This window comes from Tursiops truncatus, chromosome 1 (assembly GCF_011762595.2).
Source record: "Tursiops truncatus isolate mTurTru1 chromosome 1, mTurTru1.mat.Y, whole genome shotgun sequence".
NCBI lineage: Eukaryota > Metazoa > Chordata > Mammalia > Artiodactyla > Delphinidae > Tursiops > Tursiops truncatus.
The window spans coordinates 35,421,482-35,442,883 of NC_047034.1; the positions used below are offsets into that span (position 1 = coordinate 35,421,482).

The window sequence follows — 21,402 nt, forward strand, 5'->3', positions numbered from 1 at the left end:
CTTCTGAAGACTATTAGAAACTACCAGTTCTGCTATTTCTCTGCCTTGGGGGCTCCTCCCACGCTTTAAGTGCGCCACAGTCATTCCCCTTATGCCTGTCTTCAGGATAAAAGAGCCTCCTTACCAATTTTCTGCATCTGAGGACAGCTGTATGGACAGAAGCTTGGGCTTGAAGTCAGAAGGTGCTGGTTGTAGCCCTTGAACTCATTTGACACATGCTTTGGGAGACCTACTATGTGGAAATACCAGCTGTGGATTTTGAGCAATTCACTACCTTTCTCTGAGCCTGCATTTCTCTATCTAGGAAATGAAGGTGGGACTAGATGATCACTGGCATTCTCTCCCACAGAACATCATTCCTGGGGTCTTAACTGCAGCTCATCCCCCCTCAGATCAGCCACCCCTCATCTTCCCCGACTCTTTCCCTAAGGTGCTGCCCTCTCACGGCGGCCCAGGCACGGTCCAGTGACCACAAGGGCAATGCCCGGAAAGGGTGTGACAGGTCACACGGCAACTCTGCCTAGAGTCACAGCAGCCTGGCAGAGCTACCCTTCAGGCCCCTGACGGTCGAGGGTGAGGGTCAGTGGCCGGGACACTGAGAGTCATCACGGAAGGAGCTTTGGGCTCCAGTCAGAACCCTGGATTCTCTTGCTGGCTTGGCACTTTCTAGCGTGGGCCTCAGTTCTCCCACGGATAAAATGGGATGGTGCCTGCCCTGCCTCCCTCCCACAGTGTGCCTGAGGCCCCGCAGAAGCCATGGTCATGCAGGTGTCTCTAGAGCCCCTCATGCGGAGGCATGGAAGGTGCTACTGATCGGAGGATTCAGCATTCATCCCTGGATGATTCATCCCTGTCCACAGGTTGGTTCCCAGGGCCCCCACCTCCAGGCGCTGCAGCCTCCTGTGCCCACAGGGGACTCTGGCTGTCCCCATACCTTTCCAGGAGGCCCCACCTGCCCCCACAACACAGGTCTGTCACACGCTCTCCAAAACACAGAAGACAACATCCGCAGTGGAAGTGGGGCGTGAGGCTCGGAGCAGGTGCAGAGGAAGTGTGGGTGGCGGGGCGCTGGGTCCCCACCAGCCCAGAGCAGCTGCAGCTGTGATTTCTTCCCCGCCCCCGCCGAGGTGTCGAGAGCAGCCTCCAGGCTCTGGTTCAAGTGGGTGACTCTAGGGGGTCTTCCGTCAGCCTCCACCCTTCCCTATACTCAGGCCTCTTCCCAGCCCTGCAGCTGGTGCACAGCTGGGCTCTGGCATTGCCAGGCCCAAGGCCTGGGATGCCTTGGAGGGAGACAGAATAAATGAATGAATGAAATGTGTGTGTGTGTGTGTGTGTGTGTGTGTGTGTGTGTGTGTGACTGTGGGTGTGAGAGTGTGAGGTGTGTGATGTGTGAGCATGAGTGGTATGTGACCAGAATGTGTGAGTGTGTGACAGTGGGAGGAGCGGTGTGGGAGTGTGTTATGTGTGATGTTAGCGTGTGAGCGCATGTGTGGAGTAATGATGTGTGTGTGTGATGTGTGAATGTATGTGTGGTTGTGAGTGTGTGTGTGTGTGGTGTGTGCTTGTGAGTGTGTGGGTGCGTGGCTGTGAGTGTGAACGTGCTGTGTGTGTGAATGTGTCTATGAAGACGAGGGGTCGGCTGAGCTGTGGCTGCGTCTGCCAGGTAGTGCAGGGATGTGTGGGATAAGTGTGTAGGAGGGAGTTTCACATCATGTGTGGCCCAAATAAAACTCTTAACAACATCACATTGGGCTCTTAAGAGCGGGATCTGAGGATGGTCAGGGAGGAAGTGAATGTTTGGAGTCTGAGGGACTAAAGCTCGCAGACCTGGGCCGTCTAGTCTCTACTTTCAGATGTTGCCCCCGGGTCTTGGGGGTGTGGCCCCAGGGGAAGGCTGATCCCTGGCTAAATTGCCAAGTGGGAAAAGTTAGCCATCCTCACTCTCTTCTCCCTCGCCTTTTTTTGCCCATCTATACTATTTCTTCTTTCTGACCGACAGGGCTTCTGGAAGGCTCTGGTGCCCCCACTCACAGGAGAAGCTCTGAGGAGCTGCAGCGCCCCGACAGGCAGGGGACTCCGTGGCCTCATGTCGTGCCAAGGCTTGGCCAGAAGGGATAACCCAATGGAAAATATTCAGAGCCCAGTGACCGGCGGGTGGAGGGAATAAATAACACCAGATAGATCAGGAACTTCAGGTAAATTCCTTCAGGTAAAGTCCTTCAGGTAAATTCATCCACTCTCCATAACAGCTGAGGTTTTATTATCCTACCTCTGTTACAGATGGGGTGAGAACATTTCTCACAAAGTTCTTGTAAGGGCTGCAGAAGGCAGGCATTACCTAGGGCTGGAATATAGTGTGAGCGCCGAGGAGACTAGCCCTTGTTATCAAGGGGGACGTTGTCCTACGGCTCTGCTTGGTTATCGCATCACCCTGCTTTGACCTTCCCCTTGGCCAGGCTCTGAAGAGCCATCTCCTGACCTTTCCAGACAGAGGGCTGAGATCCTTGGGTGGCCCTCACTATGACCCAGCACTGCTCTCCCCAAAGACAGACCGTGAGAGTCCCCTGCCCCCTGGACTCACTGGGGAGCCCGCCCAGGTAGAGGCACCTGGCTCAGGCATCCTGCAGTTTCCTCTTTCTGAGAACTTCGACCACAGGCTTGCCCGCCCCAGAGGGAGCTGCTCCCCAGGAATGGGCCTTTGGGAAGGTTAACCTTTACGGTAAACAGACTCGTGACTTTCTGCTACAAGAAATGGTGGAGTTTGGGTAAAATTTCTTTCCTGAATATGGTCATGTTCCTGTTGGTGTTCTAAGGTTAGAACCCAAATATGTGGAAATTTTGGATGAATTTTAATGTGATTTGTCCGCAAAGACCTAGATTTTAGAATATTCAGCTTCATACACTTAAACAAAGACTTTTGGCTCTAGTGAGGGTGGATTGGCCACCCATTTCTTTATCAGCCTTAGGAGAGGTTTACAAGCTTCTAGAACTCCTTGAATTTTACAGCTCTACTATCTTCCTTCCCTTCCCGCTTCAGCTTCCTGTCCAGCTGGGGACCGCTGATCTTAGTTTTATATCTTCTCTCTCGGTGTGCCCCTGTCTAGATGTGTAGTCTTTCTGAGATGATCTCATAATTTTTTATTGTACAGGCTCCATCGTAGAGTTACTTCAGAGAAGCTTGGGGATGGGGAGCCCTACTTGTTTCTCTGCCTTGGGGACAAGCTTCACAGACCATATCATAGTCAGGTCCTCTCTGCTGTCTGCTGTTTTTAGGAGAGATGACCCGTCCTGAGTCTTGGGAAAGTCTTGGACAAATATATATATATATATATATATATATATATATATATATATACATATTTAGCTTTGCAAACAAAAATCAACTGCTATAAACAGCTTCTCAACCACTACTGGGTCTTAGTAATGTGTAATCATTGTTACATAATGGATTTTTAAAAAGAAAAAAATCAAGATAATTCAAGAACTTGAGGAAGGTTTTCTTGCCATCAGAAATATTGAACTAGTTCTCTGCATGGTTGCTGGATACTAATCCTTGTTATCTGATTTATCATTATCAACCTCACAGTTGATTGTTACTCCCCTATATTGGGCTGAATAGTGTCCCTCCAAAATTCATGTCCACCTGGAACCTCAGAACATGACCTTGTTTAAAAACAGTAACTTTGCAGATGTAATTCATTAAGATGGGGTCAAACTGGATTAGAGTGGGTCCTCCACCCAATGACTGGTGTCCTTATAAGAAAGCATGTGAAGACACAGGGCAACCCACAGGGAGAAGGCCATGCGATGATGGAGGCAAGCCCAGGATGTGATGCATCCTTGTTGATGCATGTGATGCGTCTACAAGCCAAGGATTGCTGGCAACTACAAGAAGCCAGGAGAGAGACATGAACAGATATTCCCTGCTGACATGGACCGACCCTGCTGACACCTTGATTTCAGACTTCTAAACTCCTGAATGGTGAAAAAATAAATTACGGTCATTTTAAACCACCCAGTTTGTGGTACTTCCTAGAGTAGCCCTAGGAAATTAATATACTCCCGCAAATTGGTGACTTTTTAACTTATTAGAGATCCCATTTAGGCTATAGACCAGCTTCCTTATTCATAGGAGGGTTTTTCTGTCCAACATGCTGCATGCGGAGCAGGTGGATTTGGGGCAGGTCATATTACTAAACTTGCTATCATCTATTGACAATGTCAGTTAAGAATAATACAAGATTGCAGCTTTAGTGACATTTCTTGGCCTTTGATTCTAGGGACTGGGATAGACTGCCTAAGTTCAGGACTGGCTTGTAGGTTGTTGCATTAACACAGAAGCTGTATCTTAATTCTTCTGCCCCAGGCATGACTCTTTGGTGGGTCAGGGAGCAGCTTCCTGAGGGTAAAACAGTGATGGGTTCTAACATACCTTGTAGTTTTGGTTCTCCTGCAATGCTTTGCGATCCAGACTGGGGAAGCACATAGCATGGAAAGCATTATGTTCAAGGCCCGGATAGAAACATAGGTTCTATCCCACATCAGGTGGGCTAGACGGCCAGGAAGAACTCTCTCCAAGAGAGAACTCTCTACACACTGACACCCTGAAGAAGAGTCTAGGGGTGGCACGGAAGCTTATAAGATATGGCAACGTTTAGCAGAACCTAGGAATGGCCTTAGGAGACGAGGGGGTCCTTTACCTAATCACTGTCCCCCAAGAGGCTTTGGGTCAACTATTCTAAAACCTAACTCATCATCTAATTAGCCTCTAGTCTATGGAAGGAGTCTATTCGTTTGGTTACTTGAGTTTTGATTAATAGCCTCTTGATCTCGGAGGATACCCCAGGGAGGTATGAGATTTAAGGTCAGGTGTTCCATGGATGCTGTACCAAGACTTTTTTTAATGCCTAAGCGGAGCACTGGTTATATCTGCTTTCAGTTCATTCCATCATAGAGAGTCTTTCATTACAGAGCTTTGGCATCTTGACCACTGGTGTAGGCCCCAAAGTGTTCTCTTATTGAAGAGAATCTTGGTCCCACTTGCAAGCTGTCCCCTAGCCTCCCTCAGCCCAGCATTGGAGGTGGGGGAACTCTGGTTTAGATACATGTCCTGGGGTGTCTAAAAGTGGGACTACAGCAAACTGCTCTGAAAGGGTTGCCTGGGAAACAAGTGGTATGGGGGACAAATGCAGTCTGAGCCTCCTTGGTGGCAATCACTGTCTTTAATTATTAATTAATTCACATTTTTGATTTGTTAGCAAGTCCCAGCTTGTAGGTGCTAGTTGAAGTGCAGAGCTTAGAGGGAAAAAGACCTTAAAACCTTAGCTCTTTGGAGATCAGCCCCTCCCTGGCACCATCAAACCCCCTCTTTTCTCCCCTTTCACTCAGAACTCTTCAAATACAGGGGTTATGAATGTTTGACCATTCTCTTACACGATTAGGTCTCTGTGAGTGACAAAAAGGGAAAGGGGTGTCTTCCCTGAGGTGGGGCTTGCGAAAGTCGCTATTTACATTTTTCTCCTCCTCTTCCTCCTTCCTGTAGAATTCTGTCTCCATCAGGAGAGCAGAGGCTCTTGTATGGAAACAGGAGATGCGAAATCTAGCTTTGACACTAGTGTATCTCATTTTTTGCCCTTGGACAAAATTCTTCACCTCTTAGGACCTCAATTTTCTCACCTGGAAAATGGTAAGAATGTGTTTTTGATTCCTTGTATGTATGCCCATGTTACATAATCCCCAAGGCCTCAGGACTCCAGACCTTTTATGGTTTCTCCCAATATAGGCAGAGGTGAGAATACCTGATGAGGATTTTAGTGAGTGTAAATACACAGAGATGCTGTGGCTTCCAGGGATTCAGTGATGTTTTTAGAAAGGTTGCTAGCCGGGTTTGTGGCCTACGTGTCCCGGTGTCTAGCAGAGCACATGGAATCTAGTGAATATCCAAATGCGTATTTTTAATGAGGGAAAGAAGAAGAGAAGATGGAAGGGAGTGGGGGATTGGGAGACTCGGGGATGGAGTGGAAGGGAGAATCCCACTGACATCCCAAAACAAGGGTGCAGAGAAGCCCTGAGTGGCTTTCTGAAATTGTCTCTCCACCCACTGTGGTCCCTTTTCTTTCTGAGAGGTCCCCTTAGATCTTAATTCTCCTTCCACACCTTAGTTCTTTCATTAGGAATAAACTGTAGGTGGGAATGCCTCACGTCACCTCACCCCCAACAGGAACAAGTAAGCCAGGCTTGGATGCCACCGAGAAGGGACCAACATACCCTCTGAGGACAGGTAGGAAAAGCCTAGGTGGGGTGTGAGTGCAGGGAGTGGAGGCCCGGAGCTGAGGGCCCTGAGGATCAACGTGATTCAGAACGTGATTGCCACGTGCAGAGGGATGGGTGCAACCAGGGCTCTGTCTAGGCTTCTCTGGGGCCATTCTGGGTGGCAGCGGCCATGTTGTTGGTCTGGAGCAGGTAGGTGGTGAAGGCCATGTCGGCTTCCTCCTTGGATGACTAGGGGGCAACAGGAGAGGGGTCAGTGTTTGGGGCGTTGGCTCAGAGACTGGGGGTCGGGGGGGGGATGCACTAAGTATCCTAAATTCATAATCTTGACCTAAACAACCCAAGACTGTTCACCCACTGTTCTCATTCCAGCCACTGTGCTCACCAAGAGGGACTAATTTTGAGAAATGGAAAGTTGCAGCTTCTAAAAATATCTCCCTCTGTCTCACTACCTCCTTCCAACACATGGAGTGGAACCATCTCTGTTGCCTGGGCCCGTCCCCGGAAGCCCTGCCCCCAGTCACGGCCAAGGTGGCCTAGGTTGGCGTCTGCTACAAGGTTTACATTTTTCTTTCTCTACCAGTTCAGAGACACAACACCAGGCTGGAGGGGAAGGCTGTCTCCAGGACTGACTCATTCCCCTAATTGTTCCCAGTGCTGGGATCTCTGCTGCCGCCAGGGAGAGTAGATATGATAACAAGCGTTAGTGCCTTGGGATCAGGGAAGTACGAGGAGAGGGTAACATGTGACCCAAAGGCAGGCAGGATTTCAAGTAACATGGCACTTGGTTGGGGTGGGAAGGGGCCTCTAGTGACTAACAGTACCTCCCATGAGCAAATGTCTTCCGGGCCCAGGGAAAATGCTGGTCCCCGCAAACCCTCAAGCGAGGGTGGTGACCTGAGTCTATGGGTCCCATGGCCAGCGTTTGACATTTGACCTGCCCACCCTGTGGCTGAATCTTTAATGCATTTGCCTTCCTCATCCCCTGCCAACCACTCCCCCTGCCCCCTCCCCCCCACTGCCGTCTCCCTCCCTCCTGCCAGTTTACAGCCTATAAACGCAGCTTACCTCCTGCCTGGGCCTCAGCCAGGTCAACACCACAACCAGAAAGATGCACTTTCCAAATACTGTTTACACCCCCTTCCCTACTCTGGCACCAGCCCCACTCTGAGGTGGTTTCTCCTGATGTCTAACTGCAGTCCCTCATGCTGCATTTCCTCGTCACCCACGTGAGGCCTCCTTCTCCCTCCTTGCTCTCACCCTTTTCGCCTTCTTGGGTTCTTCCTTCTCCACGGCATCCTCGGTAGTGGTGGCGAACTCTGTGTGAAGAGCAGGGGTGGGTGGGTCAGCCCTCCCCGGCCTCCTATTCCCATCCCAGACGCGGAGTCAGGGCTAATTCTTGTTCCCCAGGGACTGGGCATTCCCTTGAGTGAGGGATGTACCGTCTTTTCCTCCGAGAGTTGTCTCCTGAGTGTCTGGAGAGGCTCCCATGTTGTCATGGGCTCCAAAATCCCTGGAGTTCTCAAAGTCTGACATGCTAATGTCCGTCCTGTAGCTTCTGATTGAAATCCGGTCTGTCCGGGGGCAAAGAGGAGTTGGTGTAGAGATGGGGACCGGGGCGTCCCCGAGGGAGCCCCACAGGAGAGCTGAAGGGGGGCAAGTTCTTTGCTGCTCGTCTCTGACTAGGACCCAAGGCAGATTAGAAGTGACCCGAGTCTCCTCCCCAGTCCCTTTTCACAGACAATCTAGACTCAACAGTCGCTGACCTCTCTTCATCACTCTGCAAACTTGCAATGCCCAGGACCTTGTTTTGTCCTCAGAGATGTTTATTCTTAGCCCTGTCTTGAGCCGTGAGGAAACCAGAGGTATGAAACTGGGACACCCCGAGTCACACAGCTGACTGGTCCTCACACCAGGCTGGAAGCCCAGGTTTCCCAGCACCCTGCCCTCCTCTCCCCAGCAGCTATGCCTCTGAACTTAGACCCGCAGCAATTGAAGATGGACTTCCAGCAGAGATGACGGCATTTGGACCACAGCACTTACTGTAAGTTTTGAGCATGTATGGGTTTATTATTCCCCACCTCACTTTCCTGGACCCTTCCTTTGAGCTGATAAAAGGAAACAAATCATGGCAACTCCCCTCAGCGCCTCTGAGCCAGGACTGAGGCTCAGTGTTGGAGGTGGGGGGCAGGGAGCACCCCGGGACTCACCGACATTCTTCCTGTGTCGGGCTCTGACCACTGCAATCGCTACGGCCCCTGCAGCCAGCACCAGGGCCAGGGGCACCAGGGTGAACAGCGCTTTGGAGCTCCCACCTTGTCCTGCAGAGCTGGAGGGAGCATTAATTTAGTTAGTCCCTGCAAGGGACACTGGGGATCCCAGGAGGTGCTGGCCGGTTGTCTCCAGCCAGTTCTTCCTTCCTGGTTAATCCACTGCGTCCTCCTGATACAGCCGCCCGAGCTCTGTTCTTCTAAGAAGCCCTCCTAGACAGGACAAAGCTGAGGACCGGGCCTTGCCTGCATCCCCGGACTGGCAAATTGAACTGAATGGTGAACACCGCACTGGTCGCGGGAGAAGGGCAGAGAGCACAGACCGAGGCAGTGAGGGCTGCCTCCGCTGTCAAGAAGCGGACAGGCTCTCCTCCTTGGGCCTGGTGGACCAACCTCAGGTCCTCGGTCTCCAGAATGTTCTCCGGGTGGGGATCCCCAAATCCCTCCTCACCTGCCGGGATCTGCAGGTGCTCCGCTCCCACCAGCTGGACCTCCGACATCCTTCGCTGCTCTTTTCTCTGAAAAAAGGCTGGGACCCTGAATGACTTTGTTCTCAGTCTCCCTGGCCCTCGGCTCTATCGCCTCCTCACCAGGAGCAGCATTCACTCGACTGGTATCCTGGGACCCTGGAGAGAGCAGAGGGGGCTGGATTATGGTTCTTTCTGTCCTTGAGTTTAGGGAGTCTGAGGAGTGGGACTTCATTAGGAACCCCAGGGTCAGGGTGAGATTTCAAGACTGTTAGGATAGGGTCTCGAAGGACACTAGAAACAGGACTGGTGGTCTTCAGTAGCTTGTCACAGATGACCTCGGTCTCATTCATAGCAAATTCACTTCCATTTGCAGGGTTCCGTGTCATTAGATCCAGGTATGCATAAGGGCTGACCCATCATTTGTGGACAGGGAGATTTTTCACAGCTTTGAAACCCTGCCCAGGGCCTCTTGACTACAGGGCTGGGCGCCATAGTGCTGCCCCCTGGTGATAGCTTGGTTAGGGCTCCCTCAGTGAGCCTGACCAACTGGATGCTGACATAATCGGATTTCTGGAGGGACTAAAAATACCTTCATTAGGGATAAAACATTTCATGTGATATTTTAAAAAGAGGCTTGAAATGCAAACTTATTAGAAGATATTGCCCCGATTTTCTTTATCAGACCTTGTACATGAAGGTTATCTGGCCCTCTTTTGAGCAGACTTTGGCAGAGTATGACGCATATAACAGTGACTTTGACATTTCTACATATAGAAGAAGATCTCTCTGTATAGAAAGGGCTTCAAAGTGGCCTGAAGGAGCAACTATGGGACTTGTCTTGAAACTGAGGTTAAATGGCAAATCCACTATTTTTAATTAGTTTGTATATTTATTGGGATGCCCTTTCTGGAAGGCTAAATTAGACCAGGTGGGGGCATAATCTACCCCCCTCCCCACCCCCGCCTCTTATAGCCAACCCTAGGGGCCACCCCTGATGGAGATGCTCTTAGGCAGCTTTCTGTGGGGTCCCAGGGTACGTGGGCATGGCCCTCGGAGACTCACCCTTCACCCTCTTCTCCACCGCCACATAGACAGCCACGGTCTCTCCGTATTTGTGGCCCTCCTTCACTCCGCACCAGTACCAGCCTTCGTCCTCGCTGGTGACGGAGGTCAGGTTCAGGGACACGACCTGGCTCTTCTGGTCGCAGTTCACAAAGGCCTGGCTGGGGCCTTCGTCCTGGCTGGGCAGGGTCCTGCAGCCTTTGTTGCTCCACTTACACCAGTACTTCTCATAGGAGTAGAATTTGCAGGGGAAGTGGCAGGAGATCTTGAGGGTCTCTCCCAGCCAAGCCTTGACATTCTTGGGTACCTTGAGGCTTGGTTCTCCTGGAGCAGGGAGGGAGAAATAGGCACAGAAGTCGGCGCTGGTGATGCTGCAGAAAAGTGATGGGGGGACTAGGGGGGTGCTTTGTCCACAGCCTATTTCCTCTTTGGACAGCATGGTAAATAAACACACTATACTGAACACAAAAGCACTTGTAATTATGTGTCTATAATAGATTATTGGTGACCACCGTGAGTCACTCTAGTCTATCACAGACCATAGACCTTGCTAATGACTTCAATTTGCTTTCCTCGTTGTTATCTGCTCTCCTAGACTCAAGACAGCCATACTCTACTCCGCTGACGCCGTATATACTGTAAAAGAAGCCGATACTCTTGATCGCTGGAGGTGTGGTAGTTTGAAGAGTGTGGGGCAGGAAAGGGTTTGTTACAGGTGTGAACGGGACGGGGATGGGTGCTTGATACAGGTATGAGCAGGTGGGCTCTCTCCATCAGCATGGAGGTGGGGGAAGGTGGGAGGCAGAGTGGTTGAGGGGTGTTACTGCTGCTGACTGGAGGGGTACCTGGGGCTGCCTGCCTTCCCTCTTGCCCCAGTGCAGCAATTACCTTCCACAACCTTGAGCTCCACCGTGGACATCCAGCGAGTATCGCCGCTTGTCAAACACCAGTAGAAGCCGGCGTCCTGGGTGGTGAGCTGGTTGAGGATGACGGTGTAGGTGCCATTGCCTGGCTCCTCGTACAGTGCGAGCCTGCCCTCGTACTGCTCCTTGACCGGCCCCTTGCTCTCCACCAGATTCGGGCAGTGGCCACCCTGAGTGTCTTCCCAGCGACACCAGTACTTCAGGCTGTCTGTGTCCTTCGGGTTGTAGGCACAGGACACGGCCACGGAGCCTCCCACCACTCCTTTCACCACAGGCTGACTTGGGGGAATCATGGTCTCTAGAAGCACAGACAGGGATGGGAAGGAAGAAGCAATGCGGTCTGGGCAGCCTCTTCCCCGTGGGCTCGGCCAGGGTAGAGAGTGACATTTAGACCAATCACCTCACCCTCCTGAGAAAGTGAAAAAGATTTTCCTAATGTCACAGAGCCCAGCACTGGAGCCTTCACCCAGCCTCCAGGAGACTTCCCCACTGGTCTGGCGACCTTGATTCCTTCCCCACCTTATTCTGAGCAGAGAATGGAAGGGGTTTAAAGAGAGACTATTAGCCTTTCTCCTTAGGCTTCTTACAAAATCTCCCCCTAGGTAAGTTTTTGTCTGTTTATTAACTTGTCCCACAAAAGGGCCAGATGTTTTTTCTCCAAATTAAGAAAATGTATTAGAACAGTATGATTTAAAATATACACTATGTAGCACAGATAAGTTTAATTGTTGAGCACCCCGACTGAGGGCCATGTCCAAGAGAAGAAGCATGGCTTCTCTCCAAGAAGCTAAAGTTGAGGTTCCATGAGAACCCCAGATGACTGAAGATGCTGAGGGATGTGGTGAGGACCGAGCTAGATGGAGAAATGATGTACAGGGAATGTGAGCCCCTTACAGGAAAGTCACAAGGGCAGTGACCATGAACTTCAAGTACTGGTTCACTGTGTCTCATGAGGGTAACTCTGTGTGGAGTGCTCCAGGGTGAGAAGAAGCAAAGATTTAACCTGCTGAATAACAAATAACCCTAAGAGATGTTAGAGGGGAGATTTTAGAAGCTGGGGCATTGCCTTCCTGGGAAAGCTTTGCGACCAACGTAAGTCAAGACTTCTTCCATCTGAGTGTGAAGGATGAGATGCCATAGTGCTCGAGGGTCAGGTAGCCTCCGTGTTATGTCCTCACCATGACTCCCTGAAACCCAGGCAATCTACAGGTCGGGTCTCAATCAGGAGCTTCACTCCTCTCATTCCTATTGATCAGGGACGGCCATCAAAGGCCTTTGATAACAGAGAAGAAGAGTTAGGAGATCACACAAGGCAAAGGCTATGTCGTATAGCTCTCATGTACAGCTGCCCACAGAACATCTGATCCAGGGCTCGTCAGTGAGCAGCTATTGTCAGCTGACTGACGGAGATTAAATAGACTCACAGGGAGCGAGTGAGGCTCTCCCCTGCCAGACTGCCCACCTCTTCCCTCTCCCCACTCTCAGGTCTCACCTTCATTGACGAAGAGTTGCCAGGCCTGGGTGGGCCAGCCTTCCTGAGGCTCACCATCTGGGTTGGCTCCGCACAGGTAGAGCCCCGCATCCTCTTTCCTCAGGCTGGTGACAAGCACTCTGAAGCCGTCATCCTTGATAGTGAACAGGATCCTGCCCTCAAAGTCCTGAGCCTTCTTCCCCAGCGTGTTGAAGATCACACTGCAAGCTTCCGCATTTTTTACCTGGCACAGAAATTGGGCCACATTTGCCTTCTCGGGGCCCACGATACAGTCAAAGGTCACTGAGCCCCTCAGGTCTCCATAAATCAGCTCACGCTTGGGCTTCAGCACTTGGAGGTCAGCATTGCTCTTGTCGGCGTTGGCATCATCCCCAGCCTGGCAGACGTACATCCCAGCATCGTTGAGCTGGATGTGATTGATTTCAACACTGAACGCTAATTCGTTGGTACCCTGAATATTGAGATGTACTCTGTTGCTGTAGCTGGGGCTCACATACCCAGTAGAGTCGGTGACTAGCACGCAGCTCTGGCCTGTCTTCTTGCACACAGATTTCTTCTTCTCAGAATTCATAGCCCTGAAAGGGCAGTTGATGGTCACTTTTCTGCCCAGTTCTGCTGTGTAGACGTGGACGCCATTTATCTGCCCAGGAGCTGCAGAATGAGGGGTGGGGGGTAAGTTGTGATTTTGCTTTCTTGCAACATAGGACTACTCAATGTTCCCCTTGAGGGCTGGGTGTGCCTGTCACCTGGAGTGCCCTCTTTTCCAGAGGGACACTGTCGGAATATCTACCAAGGCCCAACTTTACTGCTGCCTCCTCTATGAAGGCTTCCCAAGCTGGCACTCGTCTCTCCCTCCTCTATTCTGTCTTGATACTTACACCTGTATCACTTATTACATCCAGTCTTGTGGACTTTGGGCAAGAACTGATCATTTTATTTACGCTGAGAGTTTTGATGGACTAATGGATCTCAGGTTAGAAAATATATTTTAAAAGAAGCCTTCTGGTGACCCAAGGTCTTGATCTGAAGGGTGCTCTAATAGCAAGAATTTAAGGAACCCTATGAATCTCTCCCTGCTCATGGACCTCTTGTCCCTCCTGCAACAAATCTAATGAGAGACGCTGTCCTCCTCATGCTCTTCTAAGTTAGAGCCTTAGTAAAACCTGAAATGTTTCAGGCCCTGAAGACCTAGAAAAGTGCCCCCGCACCCCACCACCAAGTAGGTCCCGTCTGTCTTGTTTCCATGTTCTATTATGCAAAGTCCTTTCCTCCAGATGGACCCATAGCCTTCCCCATGCCCTCTCAGGAGATCCTTCCTCAGGCCTTCCTGTTGCTCCTGGGATGATTCCCTCTCACTTTTCCCCAGAAGTCTAAGGCACCTGGATCCTTACCTTGACTGACTTCCAGGTTCACATCAAAGGATAGGCCTCGGCTGCTAATGCCCAGACCACACTTGTAGAGCCCCGAGTCATTCCGAGTGAGATGGCCGATGTTCATCACAAATGTGCCGCTCTCTGGGAAGTTGGTGAGGTTGGCTCTGCCCTCATAGTCCTTGGAGACGTAGCCCTCTGAGGAGATGAGGGTAGTGCAGCGGCCCCTGGCTCCCTGCCGGCACCAGTACTTACGGGTATGCCGGTTGACGGAGGTGGCAGGGTAGTAGCACTTGATAGACACTGAGCTGCCTTCCACACTGCTCACCTCCTGAGGACCGAATATGGGACTCTTCATGGAGACCACTGTGGGGACAGAGACAGAGGCTTTCCGAGGCTGCAGGAGGGTAAAGCCCGCTGAGAGGATCCAGACAGCCCACGCCGAGGACATGAACGTTTCCTCCCAAGACATGTGCCTTCTGTGGATTAATTACCATGTGCTACAGCTAGGCAATTGCTAAATTGCCAAACTGTTGAACAATTCTTACATTTTAATCGTAATTCATTAATGATAACCATTTTAAGGAAAACGGAATCACAAACTTATTTAGTGATATCCCTTGTGTGTGTGTATATATATATATTTTTTTAAACCACCCTCGTGGGGTGCTACGTTATTTCCTTTGTTATCTGTTATTTCCTTATATTTCTGAAAACGCTTTACAGATTACTTTCTTTTTTTTTTCCAGATAAAAATATTAAGAGCCACAAGGATAAGTCATTTCCCCAAAACCCCCAAACAAAGCAACTCATAGTGATGCTTCGTTCAAGGTCAAGGTCTTATTTTCTTTATTCCCAGTGAAGATCCTTCACCAGACCCCTGACCTTCAAATGTGGGAGCGCCATTTCTGTTCCCTATCCCCAGCGCTGGCTCACCAATCCATTTTCAGATGTGGCCTCTCTGCATCGTCTGTGCGGTTACTCCTCAAGGGAGTGCAGGCTTTGCAAAGGACATCCTTGGGGACGGGCCTGATTTCAGAGCCCCCAGGGAACTGGGTCTGGGATGGGGGTGGGCTGGGACCTGGCCGACGCACCTGGGAAGACAGCCAGCAGGCAGGCGAAGAAGAGGCGCGACATCGCTGGAGGATCCCGTGGGGCTGTGCCACCCAGGCCGCCTTCTTGAGTGGTTGCTGAAAGACAATAGCATGAGGTGATGGAGTGCCTTTGTCTTCCAAGACTAGCTGACCGAGTTCCTGCAACACCTGTTTGATTTTGTATCTCCAGTAACCGACATAAAACCTGTGGAAGAATGAATGGCTCCGCCTTTCCCATTACAGTTCAAAGTCCCGTTATCAACAATGCTTCTTTGTTCCTTAATAGGTATAAGTAGATTTTCATCTTCTCAACTAAGCTGCAAAGTTCCTTTGGGGTAGGGACACGCACATGGGTCATTTCCTCTCTATCCCTGTCCGGGGGTCACGGTCCTGGGCAAGATCCGTTACAGCTCAGGAACAGCTCACCGGATAATTGGTTACTACCAAGAAATGGCTCCATCCCTCTGTTCCAGCCGCCCTCCCTACACCCCTGGGAGGTGGAGGGGGGCTGGCATATTTTATGGCGTGTCCTATGAGTAAGTAGAGATGCCTAGAGGCAGCCTAGCAAGGATGAAAATGATGATGATGGTCATAACCACCATGAATGGTCTTGTACCATGTTCCAGGCACTGTGTTAAATAATGTACCTGTATTATCTCATTTAAACTTGATATCGCCCCACGGAGGTGGGTATTCTATTTTTGTTGTTGTTGTTGTTGCTGAGGAGACGGGCAATCTTATCCACATTTTACACAGGAGGAAATGAAAGCTTAAAGGTTAAGCGCTTTCCTCGCGTTCACACGAGGATTAAGTGTGGGGATAGGTAGGGTGGGAGTGGAGGAGGTGGGCAAGACCTGAATCCTGCTTTGTCTGACCCCCAGGGTCTAAGCTCTGAGCCTCTCTTACTGCACTGTATTGCACCTCAAAGAGAGTGGGATGCTTATCCCTCATGCTTATTCCTGCTATTTGTAGAGCCCCCTTTGCTTATCAAAGCATTGCCATTTACACTATTTCACTGGAGCTCTATAAGTTCCCTTTAAATAAGACAGAACAGATATAATTACAACCATTTCATAGACAAGAAAATCAAGATCTTGAGATGCTGAGTGATCTGCCCATGATTTCCCAGACCCTCAGTTATGGGGTTGGGGTTCAAAATGTAGGTGTGATGGCCTCTGTTATCCTGGTTGCTGAGGTGGGTCCGACGAAGATGGAGAATCCAAAGTAAGGCCACTCAGAGGGTGCAGCACGTGTGGACCTTGTAACATCTGTGGACATGGCCCAGGGCTGGGGAGGGTTGAGGGCCCCAGGGCCCAGCCTGACCACAGCTGTCCTCTGGACCCAGACTGCAGCCTAAAGGAGGAGAGAGGCGAAGAGGGGAGTCCCCACTTTCCCACGGACTGTGACAGGATTTCAACTTTGGAATGGACTTGAGGAAGAGAGTGTGAAAGGAGAAAACTGTGTTCACAAGTGCTGGGCAGTAACCAGCACCCGTAAAGAGAAGGAAGCTCTAAGCAGCGGGGGGCGTGGAGACGCATCTCCCAGGCTCCCTTACTGCCTTGGCCCTGTTCCTACTCTCAGAGACGCCCTTCGCTAGCTTGAGCCAAAGGAAATAGAGCTGTTTATCTCGGTTATTTCTTTTCCGTGAGGGAATTTCCCAGCAAGGCACCTTTTTATTTCCTTGTGGAGATAAAGGTATTCTGTTTCTCCGGTTCTTCAGAAGAGTAAGAGGAGCGGGTGGGGGCAGATATGGGTGTCGGGTGGCAGCTTGAGGCTCTCTTGATTCTGGTTAACTGCCCCGGACTTTTCATACCAGGCCAATGATTAACTTCTGGGGTGGGGCCTTAGCCAAATGCCAACGTCCCTCCCAGCCTGGATGTGCTCAGGCAACGCTGGCTGCAGGACCACCTGAGTGGGCACCGTGGTGGCCATGGGATTGACTCCCAGGTGGGGGCAGGGGTCAGAGGCCTGGGAAGTCTCTCTCCTCTGGAGCACTTGGGATGGACTCGCTGCAGAGTCCCAAGGACTCTACCACCCGCCATTTGCGCTGGCCTTGGATTCCGTGGCCAGTGGGCGGACACAAAGCCACGTGCTTTGAGGAGCCCAAGCCAGTAGCAGCTCTCTGGTTCTGGTCGCTGTTCTCACCTGACATCAGCAAGCTTCCTAATATTTCTGTGAGACTGGGGTCGGTCTTCCCATAGGCTGAGCTGGGGGATGCAACCCCTCCTCTGGATTGGTAAAAGCAATTTGCCTTGGGTTACATAGAGTCAGATGCCAGATTTTCCAAAGCGGGGGTCCCGACTGCCAGCCCAGGCTTCTCTCATCTGTGACATGCTTGGATGGCTGTGAAGGTCCACGTCGGGGGAGGATGCGCACACGTACCCATTACCCTTTGCATAACCTCACACCAGGGATGAGATCACCAGGCATGCGCAGGGGGAGGGCAAATCTGGTAGAAGTTGACCTTGGTGAGGAAACACACAGTCCAGTCCCCAGGGATACTGGACTCTTCCCGTGTCCCCATGCTCTCAAGAGCAGGAAATCTTTGATCAAAGCTAAACTTGAAACACAATTTCTCTGTTCGCAGCTGAAAGGACCCTGGGCTTTGCAAATCATTTGAAATCCCTTCCTCTCAAAACCAGACTTTCTCCCAAACCTGGGAGATTCAGGTCTCAGGGAGGCCCCAGTTCCATGGTAGCTGGGGCTGGAGTCAAAGGATTTGCTTTAGGAAGGAAAGAAAGAGCATAACATCTAGTATGCACCAGATGCTTTGCTACCTTCTTTTCTTATATGACTTCATCCATCATCTCAGCCACCCAAGGGATAAATGATATCTTCATGTGCAGATGGGAAATCTAAGGGTTAAGAGATTCTTGGCCCCAAGACTCCACAGCAGAGTGGGGTCGAATCGCTACCCTATTATCACTACTTGGATGCTCAGAGGGACCTGTTCTTTTGGGATCTACATGGGCTAGTATATCATGCGTGAAGGCACATTTTCTGGCTCTTAAAAAGGAGCCAAGGGCTTCCCTGGTGGCGCAGTGGTTGAGAGTCTGCCTGCCGATGCAGGGGACACGGGTTCGTGCCCCGGTCCGGGAAGATCCCACATGCCGCGGAGCGGCTGGGCCCGTGAGCCATGGCCGCTGTGCCTGCGTGTCCGGAGCCTGTGCTCCACAACGGGAGAGGCCACAACAGTGAGAGGCCCGCGTACCGCCAAGAAAAAAAAAAAAAAGGAGCCGTATTTTCACTAGTCAGGCTGGGATATTCTAAATCATTCTCATTTTACCAAGTTACCGACCCTGATATATTCATAACGTATGTCTACACCATTGTGGGTTGGGGCAGGGTGTTAGCCCTGCTGAATAATAGAGTCTATCTCCTCGTAGAATTAATCTAGCTATAGCTCCCCTGAAGTTAGAGTGGTTGGTCTTCAGCTCTCATGGCTTGGAGTCAAATCTCTGTCCATCTAATCTTAGGGTTTTCTCCTTTTTCAGAGGGAGGAGGCTCTCCTGGACCAGGTCCTGGCTTGGCTGCTGGCGAGCACAGGCCCTCAGCAACTCTGGGTTCTTCACCTGTTTGGCACACAGCAGAGGGTCAGCTGAAGCTCTCACAGCCTCCGGGGCTTTAGAGGGAGCAGAAGCAGGCACTATGGGGACTTGAAGCCAAGTGGGCAGTTTCTGACTTCCTGTGAGTGTGAACTTGGGGGAACAGGAAGCTTGGGGCTCAGAGGAGCAGGGAGTGGCTGGTCTGGCTGGGGAAGGAGCTTTCCTTGGCCTGGACTGAATGGCCAGGAGAGGCACTGACTGGCTCCATGTGGGACTATCACTCTCCTCTCCCGTGGGTGCAGAGGCCGAGCACAGACTAGCGTGAGCCTGGAAACCACAGCATCGCTAGGGGAGGGAAGGCAGTCTGTGTAGTCTGGAAGGGCCTCAGACTTGTAGTGGCAGGCAGGCGCATAGGAGAGGCTATGAAGTTTATGTAAGCCCTGGATTGTGGGAGAATCTCCAAGGAAAGACAGTGTTGGGGAAAAGGAATCGGAACTCCAGAGGGCAGGGAGACGGAGAGAGAGCAGCCACAGGGTCCAAAGGATATATGAGCTAGAAAGACCCAAGACTTTCTGGTTCCATTCCTGTCAAAAGTCGGAATGCAAGACTTCAGCAGAAATTAAGCATTTGGGATACAAGCTCCATGAAGCTCTGGGAATAAGACTTGTGGATTTTCAGATGGCCTTTCCACAAAGACTGAGAACCCCTGTTATTGACTCCATCCCATTCTACCCTGATGTGTAAGTGTTTACCTCACTACTCTACCAGATGGCAAGCTCCTGGAAGTTAAGAGTCAACTGAAATCAATCTCTCCACCTCCAGAAGGCCTTGCTCTCCAGAGAGTGCCTGGCGAAGACCAGCTGCTCAGCAAAGACTGATTAGATTGGGAATGGTTACAATCTCATTCCCTCTCTGAGAAGGGCAAAGTTAGGGCTGATTTCTCTCACTTTGCCCAATAGCTTCTTGGTTCTGGGCACTCAAGGGAAAGTAGCATGAAGAGGAGCATGGAGGATGGAAGAGAACCCAGAGGTCCAGAGTCCTGCTCTGTCACAGGCTACCAGAAGAGCTCTACCACTTGGGCAAAATATGCTGGCTCAACTTTCCCATCTGCAAAATGGGCATCATGGTCCCTGACTCTTCTAGTTGAAGGGCTACTGTGGGATGGGGGACTATGGAGTGGAATAACAGGTTAATATATATGGAAGCACTCTGAAGAGTGTAAAGTGCTCTTCCACCGTAAGAGGTTGCAATTACTCCTTAGCACAGGAGGGTGAGGGTCTGTGCACTTAACTTTTACGGTTGCTGTGCACTTGGAGAGTAGCACAGAACACGGACTCCTCAGCCTGGCTCTCGTCTCTCTTACTTGGGGGTTGTGTGATTGGGGGCAGGCTATTTAAACTCATTGAGCCCCAAGTCCTCATCTGTAAACTGGAGACAATTGTACCTAGTAGAGTGAGTCGCTGTAAGGATTAATTGAAGCAACATATGTAAAGTTCTAAGCAGGGCGCTGGGCTTAAAAAAAAAAAAGTTCCTTGCCCATATCCTCTTTAAAATCAACACAGTCTTCTCTTTTTCCTGTCTTAGAGTGAGAGAACAGAAGTCTATTTGCTGAGCGTCCTTTGAAGACTGGGGGGAGCTGCTCAGATTAGACCAGCATGGCCTGAAAGAGAACTAGGTTAGAAGTGAGGGATCATAATTATAGCTAGCACGTACTGAGTCATTTTCAAGTGCTTTACATGTGTTAACTCATTTAATCTTCACAACCACCCTAGAAGGTAGGATAAAATGGGCAAATGCATTTCACAGATGAGACAGTTGTGGCCCAGAGAAGTAAGACATTTGTCCAAAGTTATACAGTAGGTAAGTGCCTGGGATGGGATTCAAATACAGGCATTCTGGGTCAAGAGTACAAGATTTTAGTCACTGTGCTGTACTGCAGAGGGTCTTAGAGTTGAGAGGAAGCAGTCAGGAGGGGAGGGAGCAGGAAATCCAATCTCAGAGAAGTTAGTCCAGTTCTCGCCTCTCTGCTTTTCACAGGAAAGGTAGTTCCTGTGAAGAGACTCTATTTGAACCCGGAGGTAGGTGCCAACAGAGAAATTTCTTCCTGAAAAAATAATACTGACTGCTATTTATTTAGCACTTACCACGTGTACAGCATGCTACATTCGTTTCCTAAAACCAGACACGTTGCCTTCAAAGCTTCTGTCTACTCCATCACACTGTGTCAATGCCAGGGACTTTGGTCTCCCAGCTTCAGCCCACCCAAAGAGGGGCAAGACGTAGATGAGGGGATCTCTGCTGAGCACATGCCTGAATAATGTTATTGTTTATAAAGCTGGGTATTGTGTTCTTTAGGTGATGTCAGAATGTCCCCATGACCATATCAAAATGACTGCCCCAAAATGTTGTCATTTGTACTTGCCGGGTGAACTTACACCACTCACATTAACTCACAGTCTTAGTTTCCTCAACTGTAAAATGGGATTGTGATACCTACCCTGCCTACCTCCCAGGTTTGTTTCAGGTGGGAAGGGAATGAAGCTGTGAAAGCCAAGGGTAAGTGTGTTTACTACTTGGAAGCTGCTGCTATCACACTATTTGTAAAATAAAGCCACAGCGTCTAGAGGTGCTAAGAGACGGGCTAAGAGACAGCTAGCTGCTGTCCTGGCTCCTGGTTCATTGCTCTTTCCGCTACATCACCACACCCAAGGCCAGGGAGAGAGATGGATGGAGAGTTTCAGAGCTGGCTCTGGGCAGACCAGAGACTTGCCTTCTTCCCGAACCCATGAATTGGCCTATCTCGTCTCCAGGTGTTCAGGGACCTGTAATTCCCCTAGTGAAGGGGGAGAGTGATGGCGAAGGCTGTGGTGCAAAACAGCGCCAGCAGCTTAGGTGGCCTGGGGCAG

At 50.6% G+C, this 21,402-nt stretch overlaps 1 protein-coding gene across 1 annotated transcript; it reads right to left on the reverse strand.

Annotated features, from left to right (window-relative positions):
- Positions 1-5,910: 5,910 nt before the first annotated feature.
- On the reverse strand, positions 5,911-14,994 carry PIGR (polymeric immunoglobulin receptor). The gene is made up of 10 exons (XM_033856881.2): positions 14,952-14,994; positions 13,879-14,223; positions 12,488-13,138; positions 10,961-11,293; positions 10,073-10,396; positions 8,992-9,166; positions 8,481-8,599; positions 7,713-7,844; positions 7,531-7,589; positions 5,911-6,501 (listed from the first exon to the last, which is right to left on the reverse strand). Exons 1-10 carry the CDS (start codon positions 14,992-14,994, stop codon positions 6,406-6,408), a joined length of 2,277 nt encoding a protein of 758 aa, XP_033712772.1. The 3' UTR covers positions 5,911-6,405.
- Positions 14,995-21,402: the final 6,408 nt, after the last annotated feature.